The 15684-nt window shown below is 56.9% G+C and overlaps 8 protein-coding genes across 8 annotated transcripts; 3 read left to right on the top strand and 5 right to left on the bottom strand.

The window, feature by feature from the left end:
* Positions 1-329: 329 nt before the first annotated feature.
* On the bottom strand, positions 330-2897 carry LTR77_001372 (uncharacterized protein; the record flags this gene model as incomplete). The annotated part of the gene is made up of 1 exon (XM_064798634.1): positions 330-2897. The coding sequence occupies one exon, from the start codon at positions 2895-2897 to the stop codon at positions 330-332; it is 2568 nt and encodes an 855-aa protein (XP_064662961.1).
* Positions 2898-3401: 504 nt separating this feature from the next.
* Positions 3402-3896, top strand: LTR77_001371 (uncharacterized protein; the record flags this gene model as incomplete). Its single annotated transcript, XM_064798633.1, has 1 exon — positions 3402-3896. One exon carries the CDS (start codon positions 3402-3404, stop codon positions 3894-3896), a length of 495 nt encoding a protein of 164 aa, XP_064662960.1.
* A 144-nt stretch (positions 3897-4040) lies between these two features.
* Positions 4041-5446, bottom strand: DLD1_1 (D-lactate ferricytochrome c oxidoreductase; the record flags this gene model as incomplete). The annotated part of the gene is made up of 3 exons (XM_064798632.1): positions 4041-4112; positions 4166-5050; positions 5117-5446. The coding sequence occupies 3 exons, from the start codon at positions 5444-5446 to the stop codon at positions 4041-4043; spliced, it is 1287 nt and encodes a 428-aa protein (XP_064662959.1).
* A 1113-nt stretch (positions 5447-6559) lies between these two features.
* On the top strand, positions 6560-7830 carry LTR77_001369 (uncharacterized protein; the record flags this gene model as incomplete). Its single annotated transcript, XM_064798631.1, has 2 exons — positions 6560-6667; positions 6718-7830. 2 exons carry the CDS (start codon positions 6560-6562, stop codon positions 7828-7830), a joined length of 1221 nt encoding a protein of 406 aa, XP_064662958.1.
* Positions 7831-7878: 48 nt separating this feature from the next.
* Positions 7879-8715, bottom strand: HEM15_1 (ferrochelatase hem15; the record flags this gene model as incomplete). Its single annotated transcript, XM_064798630.1, has 1 exon — positions 7879-8715. The coding sequence occupies one exon, from the start codon at positions 8713-8715 to the stop codon at positions 7879-7881; it is 837 nt and encodes a 278-aa protein (XP_064662957.1).
* Positions 8716-9266: 551 nt separating this feature from the next.
* On the bottom strand, positions 9267-10715 carry LIS1 (Lissencephaly-1; the record flags this gene model as incomplete). The annotated part of the gene is made up of 2 exons (XM_064798629.1): positions 9267-10626; positions 10678-10715. The coding sequence occupies 2 exons, from the start codon at positions 10713-10715 to the stop codon at positions 9267-9269; spliced, it is 1398 nt and encodes a 465-aa protein (XP_064662956.1).
* A 652-nt stretch (positions 10716-11367) lies between these two features.
* On the top strand, positions 11368-14124 carry LTR77_001366 (uncharacterized protein; the record flags this gene model as incomplete). The annotated part of the gene is made up of 2 exons (XM_064798628.1): positions 11368-14031; positions 14095-14124. 2 exons carry the CDS (start codon positions 11368-11370, stop codon positions 14122-14124), a joined length of 2694 nt encoding a protein of 897 aa, XP_064662955.1.
* Positions 14125-14307: 183 nt separating this feature from the next.
* On the bottom strand, positions 14308-15399 carry LTR77_001365 (uncharacterized protein; the record flags this gene model as incomplete). Its single annotated transcript, XM_064798627.1, has 2 exons — positions 14308-15278; positions 15330-15399. The coding sequence occupies 2 exons, from the start codon at positions 15397-15399 to the stop codon at positions 14308-14310; spliced, it is 1041 nt and encodes a 346-aa protein (XP_064662954.1).
* Between the last annotated feature and the right edge of the window lie 285 nt (positions 15400-15684).

The raw sequence follows: 15684 nt of genomic DNA, 5'->3' as shown, positions 1-15684 counted from the left end.
TGGTGGAGTGGAAGGGAGATGGAGTTGTCAAGGCAGCTGGCCTGAGAGAGATGCTGTTCGTCCCTGACGATGGCGCCAAGGATATTGAGAGTCCGTGCGCTCAGTTCGATCAGCTGTTAGAACTCGAGACTTCATGTCTTCATGTCCACACTATACGACATTTACAGCCATGTTTTGGAGAGGGTATCTATTCCCAGGCATATAGCAACAGAAGATGCATTACGGCAACATGGTGGAGGTACCATCATCGAGTCGGTAAGGATATCTCCCATTCATCTACCAACCACAACTCATCATCTCTACATCGTCATACCAAGACTCCGTCCCCATCACCCTCTCCCCCTCCCTCTGCCGCCTCTCCCCCTACTCCCCCTCCCCTGCCCAAGAAAGATAGGCGCGCACACCCGACAAAACCACTTCTCCTCCTCCGCCGGCGGCTCTCTCAACCCCGTACACCCCAAATGGAACCACTCCCGCGGACACTGCTCGTTGTCACAAGCAATCATCTCGCCGTAGGATCCACGGTCGCAGTAGCAGTACTTGGGCTCGTCCGGGTCGTCGGGGTCGCCTTCTTCGTCGTCGTCGGCGTCCTGAGCGTTGTCGTCGCGGGAGATGGGGGAGTCGGGTTGCTCGGTTGTGGTGGGCTGGGGAGGCGAGAGGGGTTCGGGGGTTGGTGAGGAGCGGGGTGATGAGGGGGCCGTGGCGGTTGGTGGAGACGAGGGGTGGGGAGGTTCAAGGTCTGGCACGGTGGTGTCTGGGTCTGCGTCTTCCTCACGCTGAGATGTGACTGACGCGTTGTCCGCTTGCGCGTCAGGCATCATGGTGTCATCATCATTACCTTCTCCTTCATATCCAGGAGGAGCCGGTGATGATGCCGTACCCTGGTTCAGCGTATTGCGCCTCGACACCGGCCTCTTCTTCCTCGGCGACTTGCTCGAGCCCTCCCGCTCCCTAAGCTCAGCGGCTTTCTCGCGGCGCAGTCTACGCCTCTCCACCGCTTCGTCGCTGTGATCATCCTCGTCGCTGTCTTCATCCAAATGACGATCGAGATCCGGGCTGCGGTTGAAGCTGGCCAATTGCTTGACAAGGTGCGAATTGCTAGCTTGCCTCTTGTGCAGCATCTTGATTGGCTTGTCTTCAACACCAGCTCCAGGCTCGGACTCACTCTCTTCCCGGTTTCCGCGCATGCTTCGCGTGCTTCTTGCTCTCTGCAATGCACCCGCCCCACTAACGTCTGGAAATGCTTCAGTTCGAGGCGTCCCAGCCGCCGATCCGCGGCCAGCTTTGCCAGAATTGGAGCCAGAACGAGATGGATGGCTGCGGTCGGCGTCCGTAGATGAGGGACCTTTGCGAGCCTGGCCGTCACTGGCTTCGGTCGTCTTCTTTGCATTGTCCGCCTCATCTACTGGTGCCTTGCGCTTCCTCTCGTTAGACTTACCTGGCGCTGAGATCGGACGACTGCCTTCATCACTCGCAACCTGTTCGTGGCGCAATTTCGTGGCATTACTACTCTGTCGCATCCGCCCGCCTGGTGCACGACCGGCCGGTGGCTCCATGTTCGTTGCAGTAAATGTCGGGTTCAGCGGACTGCTGGCGAGCGCTGGACTGGCCTGGGCCGAAGCAAGGCCCTTCCGCTTTAAAGGTGCTGGCTTCGTCTTCGCCTTCTTAGCCGGCTCTGTGCTTGGTGTGCTCCTGGAGACCTCTTTCGCAGCCGCCTTAGCACCCTTAGTGCTCGTTATGCGCTCCATGCCTGGTGCTGCCAACCCTCTTTCCACCTTTCTCTTCTTTACAGGATCGCCATTTGCAGAAATGCCCAACCCTGCCGGCCCGGCTGGCTTGCCCTTCGCAACCTTCGCATGTGTCTTTTTTGGCCTGTCGTCAAAGTCTGAGTCTAGCTGCTCCCTGCTCTTCCCCTTCTGCTTCTCACGACCCTCGCGCGCTCCAACCGTCCTAGCGGCTGCAATGTCCGACTCGTGTATCGCGCTCGCCGCGGCCGCCAGGCTGTTTGTGGCAGCTACGTCTCTTCTGTTCGCCGATGGGCCAGTCGCTTGCTTCTTCTGCCTGTTGTCGCTATACGCCCAATGCGTCATGCTGCCCAGCCTGGCTTCTTCACTGATCTCCTGCTCCAGAAACGGCATCACTGAGTCGATACGCATGTGCTGCCGCGCGAGTATGCGGTTCGCTTCGGACACCACAACACCCTTCTCATCCAAATTCGGCAGCATGTTCGCGATCAGCGTCCGCAACTCATGGTATTTCTGCCTCTTCGCCAGGTCCTCTTCGTCCGCAGCCTGCGTTCCAACCTCTTCACCACTAAAACTCCCCGCAACCGAATTCTGCGTCGAAAGCTGAGCCGGGTTGCCGCCGTTAACCACACTAGCCGCAGTACTCCCAACCACGCTGTTGTTCGCCGTCAAGCTCATCAAGCCGCCGGGCACCTGTCCGCCCAACTCTCCACTGCCGGCACTCCCTACCTCCGCGCGATTTGCATCCCGCTGCTCCCTCGCGACTTTAGATGGAACAGGGTACCCCATAACCTCATTCACCACTTCCTCAAACTTCTCCCCGTTTGCCCAGATCTTAGCTTCTACCTCCTTCATCAGCGTAAACTGCCGCATCACTTCCTTCGGCAATGCCGTAATAGCGTCCGTGAAGAAGGTGATGGCTGGAAAGAAGCCTGGCGGGCCTTCATCTTGCTCGTTGTCTCGCGCGGCATTGGCGTTGTTGCCGAAGGGGCGGGCGTAGTAGTTTGCTGGTCGCGCGGCGGTGGCTCGGACGGCACGTCCGGAGGTTGTGCGGCGGGTGTGCATGCCGTTTGGGTCGGTGGAGGCGGAGGCATGGGGGGCGTTGGCAGGGTTGGTGGTGGAAGGTATGCGGGTTGCGGCGGTGGGAGGCATGGTGACGCGCCGGAGGTGGTTCTGTGATGGTGGAAGTCGTCAGAATTAGGTAATTTGGAGCATGGTTGGTATATCGCGCGGCGATGCGAGAGCAGGTGTCTGGCGGTGTAGCTGTAGTGAATGTGTAGCAGAGTAGGAGAGTGAGTATGAACAGCTCCATACTTTCGAGCGCGCGCATCACACTGCCACCAAACGCCGATCGGCAAGTCTCCATGACTCGCGCAACCTCACTTGCTTACCAAGTCACATGCGGCGGATGGTGGACGATATCCGGACGAACTGCAAGCACCGAGAGGCCGTGAATACATGACAGAAGTCTATACGAGTCAGTCAATGGCAGGAAGTAGAAACGTCGGACCAACACATCTTTCCGATCTATACCCTTAGCTGTGACATTAAAGACTGATTGACAAGGTCACTACCCTTTGATCCTTTCCCTGTCCATCTACCATCCTCAAACCATACCAAACAACCCAGCAAGACACGAGAACGAAAAGATCAGCCATGCCTCCCATCCCCATAGCAATGGCCGGCAAAATCATCCCCCACGCCCATGCCTTCTCCAAACTGATGCTCCCCGAATACGAAATCATCTTCCGCTTCCAATCCGCCCCCGAATTCCACTCATCCTTTCCCTTCCTAATGAAAGGCACGCCCGTCAACCCTGAATCTCAAATCGGCACCAATACCGACAACCCTAATCCAAAAATTCCAGCTGCGATCTTTGTCGGCGGAGGGTTTAGCGATGACGAGTTGGAGAGCATGAGGGCGGTTCCGGAGGCGAAGATGTTGCCGTGGGTGAGTCCGAGTCAGAGTACGAGGGAGGAGGTGCGGAAGGTGGGGGATTTGATGTCGAGGGAGCAGAGGGAAGGGGGGCCGGGGGAGGGGGTTATGGAGGTCGTGGTGAGGAGGGTTAAGGAGTGTTTGAAGGAGCATGGGGTAGTGGAGGGCGGGGAGGGGTTGGAAGGGAAGGATGGGGGAGAGCTGTGGCGGTGTTGAGGTAGAATGGAATGCGGCGATTGCTCTCTTCTCCGGATGCTGGCAGACTTTACGCTCATGTACCGTGTTGTGAACCTGTTTTACTAAGATTCGATATCGGAGAACGTCTTGCGAGCATATTCAACCTCCGAAGCAAGATTCTCTCTACCTATCCGCTTCCATCCGAACCACCTTATCGCAGTTCAGCAAACACAACGGATCCAGCGCGTTCTTGACCTACACCATTCTGTCAGCACCCGCCTCTCAATCACAGTGCCCACACAAATCACCCTCCTCATAGCATCAACAGTCCCCTGCCCCAGCTCGAGGGGCAAATAATCCCTCTTCACCAATCCCGCACCATGCTCCCCCGTAACCGTCCCCTCCATCTCAATCGCCCTCTCAACCATTCGATGCACCACCGCCTCCGCGATAGGCTTCTCCTCGTCGCTGTAGAAGATGGCAGAGTGGAAATTGCCATCTCCAACGTGTCCGATAACGCAGTGCACCAAGCCACAGCTCTCGAGATCAGCCTTGGTCTGCTCAATCATATCCGACAGCCTCGAAACCTGAAGCGCGCAGTCCGTAGCCCAGAGCTTGTCGTCATCGTTCTTCTCAACAGCCGCAGTACCCCATAATATCGTCTTCCTCGCCATCCAGAGATCAGTACTCTCCTGCTCGTCCTCAGCAAAGATGAAACTCTTATTCCCCATTCCCTCCGCCAGCCCCTTAACAACAGCAATCTCCTCCCTAACCCCATTCTCCGTCTCGCTAAACCTGAAAAACAACGTCGGCGCCTCCTCCCACTCCCGATCCGTCGACCCGCTCTCGTTCAAGCACTTCACACTCACCGCATCCAACAGCTCGACCGCAGCGACTTGGATCCCGCTCTGCACGACTCTACTAACACACTGTGTCGCTTCGCGGATGCTGGAGAAGGCCGCGACAGCCACGCGCTCGTTCTGCGGGAGCACGGTGACTTTGAGCACTGCTTCAGTCACGAGGCCGAGGGTCCCTTCGGCGCCGGTGAAGAGGCGGGAGAGGTCGTAGCCGGCGCTGGACTTGGAGGGGCGTTGGCGGGTTTTGATGATGGTGCTGCGGTGAGGACGATAGTGAGGGAGATGACCCAGTTCTTCATCGTGCCGTAGCGGAAGGCGTTTGTGCCGGAGCAGCCGCTGTAACAATCATAGGGATATTCAGCACTGTTTCACAGGAGCCACGGGGTGGTGGAGACAGCTTACGTTCCGACCATACCACCGATCATTGCTCCAGGACCTATGCGTAAACATCATCAGCTCTTCCACTTTCAACCAATACCTCTCAGTACAGCAAAACATACCGGGATCTGGAGGGAAAAGAAGCCTCTCCTCCTTCAACCGCTCATTCAACTCCTCATACCCCACCCCCGGCTGCACCACCACATCCAAATCCTCCTTATGCAGCGCCAAAACCTGCGCCATTCGTCCAAAATCAATACAAAGCCCTCGTCTCGTGTTCGCGAAATTTCCCTCGAACGAAGTTCCGCCGGAGAACGCTACCACGGGGATGCGACGCGTGTGGCAGAACTTCATGATTTGAGAGACCTCCCCCGTGGAACCGGGGAGGACGATGGCGACGGGGCCTTCATCTCTACTGCTGGGGTGGGAAGACTATTCAGAGCCGGTGTGGCGGGAAATCTCGTCGAGGCGGCTGTTGATGTTGGCTTCGCCTACGATGGCTGCGATTTCTGTTCGGGCGGTACGGAGGTTTTCTAGGGAGACGTCGTGGATGGGTTTGGGTGCTTTGCCGAGGGGTGTGGTTGAGCTGGTGTGCCTGTGTGCCTTTGATGGGCCATCTTCGTAGGCTTGAGGCGATCAACGGTACCAAAAGCCACGCCTTGCCCCCGCCTCCCGGCCGACGAAGAGCCATGCTTCTTATTGTAATGATCCTCTGTCAAACGATTGTAGGACCGGCTCGCTGCGCGCTGAGCTGGATGAATGTTCGCAGTCCCGGTGGTACATCTCCCAAGAGTTCGCATGGTCGCTGCCATAACCGCTCTCCGTAATGCTCCAATTCAGGCCGCGAGCAGATATCACAAGCCAAAGAGAAGGACGCGGAGGAAAGCTTGAGCAATGCTTGATGGCGGCAAAATCAAGTAGTAATGACCCAGATGCCACCATCTTGAACAGCAAACGAAGCGGAACCTGACCGCAATGATGGTTCAGCCACGAGGCCAGCGTACGGGCTGGAGCTCGCTTCTCTTGGAGGATGTGCTTCGATGTTGAACCCAAGCCCGTGTCGTTAACCAGTCTGGTCAGGACGAGGCGGCGAGAAGGGCCTGCGCCATCGTGGTGTAACAGCAAGAGTGGTGGAATATTCGGCCCGGCGTCCTCCTTCCAGAGCTCCGACCCGAACAACATTCCATCACGTGATGTCAGACGCAAGAATCTCTGGCCGAAAGCATCTCGCGAGATGCAGACCTGGCGTCCTTTCAATGCTCGCAGCTACAAAGAATGATGGTGGCTGGCTGGAATAGCGCTTGGTCATCATGCACGGTGGGAAGGGTGTAGGTAGCTCATAACAGCACTCTCATACATGTAGCTTTCTCCGCTGTCGAAACATTGATAAGCTTCGCGTCTTCCCATCCGTGAGTGATTCAAAGTAACCTCACCCATCGAGAAAGAATCGCAGCGCCTGAGCCCACAATGGCTGATCCCCAAGCGTCCGAAATGCTCACTGCCCTCCTCGAGAAGAACCACCTCGAGCACGCTCTCCTACTCCCTGATGGCTCAACCCACAGCCATATGGCCCACGTCTGTGCTTCTCTCTCTCTCATACCACATGACCGACTGACTTGGTCCAGCTCCTCATCTCAGCCCACCGCCTCAACAGCACCACCTCCCACCTGGAAGCAATCTACACCACCACAGAATCCTCGCTCATCCCTTGGAAACCAGCCGAGTACTCCATAACATCCGACGAAGACCTCTTCTCCCACCTCGGCGATCAAAGTTACCAGCGCGCCTTCATCCAGTACTTCGACCGGCGCCTCCAGGACTTCGACAACGACTGGAGTGCGTTATTCAAGCACTACCTCCTCGAAGGACCCATGCCGATGCTCGGAGGTTTGACGGGAGGTTTCGCGCACCCGTTGATTATGGTGGCGGATGCGGTGGATGTGGGGGATCCGCATGTAGCGGTCGAGGCGTTGGCGTTGACGGCTTATGATTGGAATGCGCTGCACAAACTGACGGACGGCCCTCCTCCGCCAGCTCGTGAGGGTTCCGGGAGGGAGTGGACGGTGTTGCAGATCCTGGGGCAGATAAGGGATGATACTGTGTTCGATGAATTGCTCCAGAAGCCTGGAGTGAGGAACACGATGGTGGTGCTCCAGAGTGATCATGCAAGGCAGGCTTTGCTGGGCTACCTGGGCGCTCTGCATGTTGCGGTTGACAACGTCGACACGATTCTCCCGGAGTTGGTTGAAGCGGCGGTCCATCTGTTATGCACCATCCATGTCAAACCCTCGGCCTCGACAGCGTTTACACAGCACAAATTCGACTTCTATCTCACCCACCAGCTCACCTTCTGCTGGTGCGTCAAGACTCTCATCCCGTTCCTCGACTCGGTTGCCAGCGCGAAGCTCCTCCGCATGGTCTGGCTGATGATGGTTTTGACGTACGTCACTCAGCTTCGACCGAAGATGAAGCCGGAAATACTCGTAGACACTCCACTGCCGACGGGGGATAGGACCAATATCTGGGATGAGATGGCTGCGGCCACGGTCGGCGGCATCACGGGGAAAGACGCAGATCCGCACTTTGTCAAGGTCATTCGGACGTTGAAAGAATTCGCGCAGATGTGGCCAGAGCGTGAGGAGAACTTCCTGAAAGCCGCGATTAGGTTCGATGGAGAGTTCTCCGGGTGGACCGGGTTTGGCGAGGCGGGTGAAGAGAGGACGGATGTCGAAATGTAGCACGTGCTCCGTCCTAGGTAGCTTCACGCAATTACGAACATGAACGCCCTAATGGACCCGTCTCGTCGGCATCCCGTAGAGCATCAACGCCGAGTTCTCATGCAACATCGACATCCCAGCCCCCGGATCAGCGTTCGTCACCCTACTCATCTCCTCCTCAAAACACTCAATCATCGGCTGCAGCTCAAACTGCAGCGTCTCAGCCACATTATGGTGCAGCTGCGCCATAGCTTCCAGATGCGTGCTCAAGATCGTGCGGCGCTGGATGTAGACATTAATCCTGTGAACCTGCGTAGAAGTCGGGATGATCTGCGTGCGCCGGGTCCAGACGATGCCGTAATGGAAAGCAATCCTGTCCAGACCTTCAGCACGGTTGGTGAGCCAGCGACGGAGGGAGGCAATGGTCTCGCGGGAGGGCTTCTCGATTTGCAGGAGCAGAGTGAGGTTGGGGTTGCAGCGGAGGGCGCGGAGTTCGGTGGCGTAGAGGGAGGAGATAAGGCGGGTCAGGTTGGAGAAGTCGAGGTCTTTAATCACGGTGCGGATGGGCGCGAGTTCCAGGAGGAGAGGCAGGAATTCTCGTCTTGTTTGACCGGAGACCAAGAGGAGAGGTGGGGGTGGGTGGTAAGGCGCTTTGCCATTTTTCTTGGAGGAGGCGGAGGGGATGAAGATGCGCGTATCTTCTGCGACAAGCTCGTAGATGGCGTTGCGGAGTTCGGCTGGGAGGTCGAAGAACGAGAGCTTGCTTTCCTTGGTCGACCCTGACTCCTCTGTGATGATGTTGGCGGCCAATGCTGCTTCTGCTGCTGGCGAGAGCGAGACGACGCTCTTGCGCCGAGGTTCGAAGAATTGCTTGCTGTTGCGACGGAGGCTCTTCAACATTGACATGGCGGCGATCTTGCTTCCGAGCTTCCTTGAAGATCCTGGGTCCGATGAACGTTGATCTTACGCAGAACAGGCGGATGGAGTAGGAACAAGCAAGTGAGATGCTAAAAAGGAAAGTCTTGGTCGGGTCAAGCTGCGACGTGGGTGGTGGCGAGAGGCAGGGATGGTAGAGGGCCAGACCTCCTCCACACACTCCACATTGCGGGCGAGATGCAGACGACAGGGCCGGGGTCGGTATACGCCGGTAGTGGCGTGCGGGAGTATGAGAATTCATCGAGTAGGCTCGAGGTAGGGTCCTTGGATTCAGGTATGTTTTATATGTCGACAATCTAGACGGACAGTGACTTGCGGTGTCTCCATTTGATATAAGAGCGAACGCCGACTGTTCTCAAGATAAGAACACGAAGGGATTGCTGAATGGTATCAACCCAATGTCAGCATCATTGCCATTTGTCAGCGAAGAGACACCGCAAGCGAAAAATCCATCTCTCAAGTCAAGACAGAAGCAATTCTCGAGCCACGTTAATGCCGTACGCGATAAGCCAGGGTATCATTCACGCACTAAACACCCTCACGTTCAAATCCACACTCCCACAAGCCACCAAACACCGTATCTGCTCCTTGACCCCTTCATCCTTCTTCGTCCCATTCGTTAACGTCCCGTTAGCAAGCCCACTGCCACCACCGCTATCCGCTTCTTTGTAGATACTGGGTGCCCACCTCAAGCAGCTGACGAAATGGTCTGCGGCTTCAATAACTCTCACGCACTTCCCCTCTTGTGCCAAGTCCCAGCAGCGGATCGTCTTATCGTCCGAGCAGGAGAGGAGGTACTTGCCACCTGGGTGGAAGACGAGCGAGCGCACCCAGTTATCGTGGCCGGTCAGGGTCTTGATGCAGATGCCGTTCGTGGAGAAGATTTTGATGAGCTTGTCGCGGCCAGCGGTGGCGAGATATTCTGCGCTGCTGGATGCGGGAGGTGGCTTTTTAAGGCCAGCGAGGGATGAGAGGTGGGTGTATGTGGATGGCGGAGCGAATGCGCAGCACTCCACGACGTGCTCGTGCGCCATGAAAGTCTGCTTCAGCGCGTTGGAGTCTGGTTGCGAGAGATCCCACATTCGGCCGGTCTGATCTGAGGAGGTGGAGAGGAGCCATCTGCCGTCGAAGGTTGCAGAGAGTGACCGCACCCATTCGCCATGGCCGCGAAGCGTGCGAAGACAGTAGCCCGTGGTGACATCCCATATTCGTATGGTCTTGTCTCTGCTGGCTGATGCGAGGAGGTTGCCAGAAAGTGGTGCGCCTGCTGCGCCTGAAGGTATGAAGCGAACGCAACTCACGCTGTGATCGTGGCCAGGCAGTGTTCGGATGTTCTTGTACTCGTCTGCGGGATCCCAGAGTTTTATTGTGAGGTCGGAGCTGCAGCTGGCTAGCAGGGTGTTTCCTCTAGGTCCACCAAAGTCGACATCCAGCACAGCTTTGGTATGTGATTTGAGCGTTCGTTCCAGCTCACCAAGCTCGTAATCCCAGATCTTGATGGTGCAGTCTTCACTACCAGACGCCAGACTCGAGAACAGTGGATGGAATGCTACGCTCGTGATCGGCTGCCGGTGCGACTGCAGCGTATGCCTTGCCGGCGCACGAGGTAGCCAGGTCGTGGGGTCGTGGTTCTTTCGCGCGGCCAGTGATGTTGGCGTCGCACTGTCCAGCTCGTTCTGCAACTGCGCAGCCTTCCCTTCTAGATCCATAATCTTCTTCTGCAACCGCACCACACTCGTCCACTTCTTCTCCAGTAGCCCCTCATACTTCTTCGCCGTAGCAGCATCGAAGCTGCTCTCTGGGATGTTCAGCTCATCTCGAATCTGCTGCGCGCTTTGAGTGTGACCGGTGGAACTCAGGTAGGCGATGAGGGCTTTGTGGCTGTCAGCTTGCGATCAGCGAAAGCCTGGAAGAAGTGGAAGGGCAACTTACAGCTCGTCGGCTTGCCGAGAGGTGAGTAGCTGGCTCATCGTGGCTACGTGTTATCTCGCCATCCAGGAAGGAGTATGTCCTCGCTGTTGGGTGTGACGTAGAGGTGGTTGCTACGCGACTCGAATGCCTGGTGGTGGTCCTGTGCTTAGAGGCTCATGTATTGTTTTCGAGGTGACGGTTCGACTGTTTTGGTAAAGTTTGGTATGGGAGTGTTATGGTGGATTGTGTGCAGCGACAATAGCAGCGATTGTCGACTTTCTCTCGCCGACAATATGTACCTTGGTCGTTTCCGCGGGCACGTGCGCTCATAATAAGGTTGTTGGGGGAGCCGAGTGACGATCGCTGTTGCCGCGGAGGCGCGTTGTTGTTGCGGCGAGATACCGACACCTCCGAAAGTTTGACCACGACCTGCAACACCAATTGACGTCGGCAACAAGTGAGACGGAATCGAATACATCACGACCTACGGCTTGATCAGTACGGACAGCACAGGACGAGAGGCAAAGTAGCCACGACAGCCTCCCGACTACGAAACAGACACCGACCTTCGAATTCATCCCAAGCGCGAACAAGCATTGTTGACAGTCAGAGTCCGGAGCCACTGTCTGGCTCAACCGCTGAACGGTCGATGCGCCGGAGCGCAACATCACGGCAAACAACCCCAACAGAGCATTGTAGCGACTAGCGACTATGGGCGACCAGGAGGAGTTTTCCCAGCTCTCGCTGCCTGATCAGTTCGCACACAAGAACTGGAAAGCACGGAAAGGTGGCTACGAAACGGCCACGAAGGAGTTCGGCACTGCGCAACCGACAGATCCTATCATTCGAGAGTTCACAGACGGGTCATTATGGAAGGCCGCGGTCAGCGACAGCAATGTTGCAGCGCAACAGGAAGCATTGGGTGCATACAACGCATTTCTGGAGGCCAGCGGCACGGACGGCGCGCGGAGAACAAGAGGCAATACTGTGACGGGCGTGGTGGAGAAGGGTTTGACGGGCAGACCTGCGGCGAAGGCGGCAGCAACGGAGACATTACTGCTGCTCGTGGAGCTGGACAAGGCCGATCCGATCATTGAGGAGCTGTTGCCATTCGTATCGCACAAGCAGCCAAAGCTCATCGCGGCGGCACTGTCGGCGCTCACGACTATCATCCATGCATACGGCTGCAAAGTGGTCGAGCCCAAGCCGATCGTCAAGATACTACCAAAAGTCTACGCACACGCCGACAAGAACGTTCGTGCGGAAGGGCAGAACCTCACAGTCGAGCTGTATCGATGGCTGCGGGAAGCGATGAAGCCGTTGTTTTGGGGAGAATTGAAGGAAGTGCAGCAGAAGGATCTGGAGAAGCTGTTCGAGCCAGTGAAAGCAGAGCCCATGCCGAAGCAGGAGCGATTGTTGAGGAGTCAGCAAGCGGCGAAGGAAGTGGCGGAAGCTGCTCCAGCGGAGGCAGAAGAGGCAGAAGAAGAGGAGGGAGCAGGAGAGATTGATCTGGAGCCTGAATACGTGGCCGTTGATGTCCTTGCGAAGGTTCCTAAAGACTTCTCCGATCGATTGGCTTCATCGAAGTGGAAGGACAGAAAAGATGCATTGGACGATTTATTCGCAGCTTGCAACGTGCCAGCTATACAAGAAGGCCCGTTCGACGAGATCGTGCGCGGCTTGGCGAAGAGCATGAAAGACGCCAACATTGCCGTTGTCACGGTTGCAGGAAATTGCGTGGAGTGCCTTGCAAAAGGTCTACGACGGTCTTTCGCCAAGTACCGAAGCACGATCCTCACACCCATGCTCGAGCGGTTCAAGGAGAAGAAGGCGAGCGTCACTGACGCTCTAGCTGCTGCTTGCGATGCTGTTTTCATGTCGACAGGTCTCGGAGATATCCAGGCAGATGTATTGGAGGCGCTCAAGAACAAGAATCCTCAGATCAAGGAGCACAGCGCGAAGTTCCTGGCGCGAAGTTTGACGATGACAAAGGAAGCACCCACGCCCGAGCAAACGAAGGAAATTGTAGAGCCTTCGAAGAAGCTACTCACCGAGTCGGCAGTTACGTTGCGAGATGCTGGAGCGGAGATTCTCGGAGTACTGTGGAAGATCATGGGCGACAGAAATATGCTCTCACATCTGGATGGTCTTGATGAGATCCGAAAGACCAAGATAAAGGAGTATAGCGACGCTGCAGAAGTCAAAGCGAAGTGGAAGCCCAAAGCTGCTGCTCCTCCGCCTAAAGCTGCGCCTGCTGGCAAGAAGCCTGGCCCAGCGGGCAAACGAACTGTCGGGAGCGCGAAGAAGCCTCCACCAGCGAGAGCTGCGAGCCCGGCACTGGATGAGCCAGCTTTACAGCCACGACCGACGAGCCGACCAGCGACCAAGGCAGCCGGCGCAGGTCTCAAGCCGCCGGGCATCAAACCTCCCTCTGGTCTGTCGAAGGCCGGCTCTGGTCTAAAAGCGCCCGCCTCTGGCACCGCATCTCCCAAACGGCAAGGCGTGGTCTTCGATGAGCAGGCCGCAGCACCGCCAGCCAAGCCCGGTCTTGCAGCTCCCAATCGTGGTCTCGCTGGCCGCCCACTTGGCAAGCCCTCCTCCACACCCGCCTCACCGCCTCGTGAGGAGCGCTCAGAGCAATCGGCGTTATCCTCCATAGAACGGCAAGAACTCTCCGAACTCCGCTCCTCCGTCGAACTCCTCCAACAACAAACCTCCGACCTCCGCAACGACAAGCTAAAACAGCAGTCCCAAATCACCGAGCTCCAGAACCAGAACGCGCAACTAATCGAAGACCACACGCGCGACGTCCTCCAAATCAAAGCAAAAGAAACCCAGCTCGTCCGCGCCCGCTCAGACGCCGAGAACGCAGAAGAGCGAGCAAACTCACTCAGCAAAGAAATCGACCGCCTCAAGCGAGAGATGTCCCGCCTCGGCCGCGTGAGATCAGAAAGCGGCGATGGCTCCCTCGACACCAACGGTAACACCGACTTCACGCCCACTTCAACTCGGCCAACCTACGGCAGCAGCCGCTCGTACGCCGCACCCGCCTCACGTCCTGCGTACAGCAGCTTGAACAGTTTTGATGCGCCAGGCGGACAGGAAGGTAAGGAGAACATCCCCGCCGACGTGCATGTTGGTGGTAAGCTGAGCGGCGTCTCAGTGCCCCCTTCCTCCGAGCGACACGCGTATTCACGACCGATGAGCAACGGGTCTTCCGGGCGGGCGACGCCTGCTTCGGCGGACGGAGGAGAGAGTTTGGGCAGCGGACATGGGTTGTCGAGGAACCCGTCGCAGAGTGGGGATGGGGTGGAGAGCTGGCGGCGGGCGGCGGAGGTGACGCAGAATTTGAAGGCGAGGATTGAGATGATGAAGGTGAGTCGTCGTCGTCTTCCTGTGAGTAAGGCATGGGGTGGTCTTGCTGACGGTGGCGTGTAGGCGAGGCAGAATATTGGGAGGGGGCAATAATGGGGGTATGTGCGAGGGTCGTGATGTTTGAAGTGCATACGCAGGACTGGTGAAGCACGGCGCAGTAGGAGCTGTTTGGACTGGTGTTTGTGAAGTTACAGCATGATACCATTGATCGTGGCACATTGCCGTGCAGCATGCGCATACATTCCCCTATCCAACCTCATTCTCTCTATGCTCACCCTACTCCTGCGTATCAGGCGGCAACTCCTCCCCCCTCCTCTTCTTCCCCAGCCCACTTTCCCCCCTTTCCCGTCCCACAAAATCCCCAACCCACTCCCTCACCCTCCCGACCTTCTTTCCCATAACCCCATCCCGAATCTCCACCCCCTCCCCAACAACAACAACCTCCGTCCCCATCCTCGCAAACCGCCTCCGCATCAAACTCTGCCCATACACCACGCCCCTAAACTCACTCAACGCCACATTTCTCAACAACACCACATCGCCCTTCCTCAGGCCCCTCAATTTTTCTCTTAGTTCCGCATCCTCCGCCCGCCGCGCTTGTTGACTCTTCTCCGGCACGAGCCAGAAACTGATAGTGAAACCTGCGCGGGTGTCGTCGCCGACTGTGAGTTCGATGATCTCCATTTCTGTCCCTGGACGGCGGCGGATGGGGACGATGCGGGAGGGGGAGAGGGAGATGAGGGCGCACAGGAGGTTGAGGGTTATGGTCTGCGGGTGGATGGAGGTTATGTGTTGGGCTGTGGGGAGGCGGCGGAGGTCTGTGATGGGGAGGTTTTGAGGGAGGGAGGGGAGCTCAGGGGAGGAGTCTGGGAGGATGGAGTCGGAGGTTGTGAGGTACGACGTATCGGACGTGGAGAACGAGGTCGTGCAGAGGAGACTTGCAGAGATGTCCTGGATTGAGGTTGTCGGGCCCTGGTAGGCTGTGGTGGGCAGGAGCTGGGAAGAGTCGAGAGAGTCGAGTAGGGCTAGGGAGTGCTCGAGGAAGTCTTCTTGGGAGTCGGAGCGGGCGCGCTTTTGCTTTGCTTTGCCTTTGTTGGGTTTGACCGGGGTCCTTCGAAAGTCGGAGGCCTCGTCTTGCATGGGCAAGTTTCTCGTTGGGCCAAGTTCGACAGATCGCCATGTTGGGTACTGACTTGTGGCGGTTTGGTCGCCTAGAGTGTCTTCAAGAGCTGAAGCGTGTCCATGTCCTAAGAACCGTTCAAACGCAAGGGTAAGTATGGAGTCGGCAGTCAATCTACTTTCATCCCAGTCCAAGCAGTCGGCCAAGGGAGCACCAGCCAACAGGATGATGCGTCGTGATGGCGGCATATTTGGGCCAAGTTCCGTTCATATTGTCGTTGGTATGTATGCTCGCACTGATGTTTTACTGTCCAGACGGTATCCTTGTGGCTATCCAGAGGCCAGAGCGTTTGCTGTCACATGTGAATGTGAATGTTGACCCGGAGATACCATCGAAGGAAGCCGAAACCGCGAATGTCCGAGTATGGCTCGGCCGATACTGATGGCAGGTAGTGATAAAGGAAGGCTCGATGGCCTTTTAGATGTCGTCTTCAGCTCAGCCTTTTCGTCTTGAACCTCGAAGATCAATCATGC

This window comes from Saxophila tyrrhenica (genome assembly GCF_035928015.1).
Source record: "Saxophila tyrrhenica strain CCFEE 5935 chromosome Unknown scaffold_2, whole genome shotgun sequence".
Lineage (NCBI taxonomy): Eukaryota > Fungi > Ascomycota > Dothideomycetes > Mycosphaerellales > Extremaceae > Saxophila > Saxophila tyrrhenica.
Note: the sequence above shows the minus strand (reverse complement) of the source record. Positions and strands in the feature narration are given on the sequence as shown.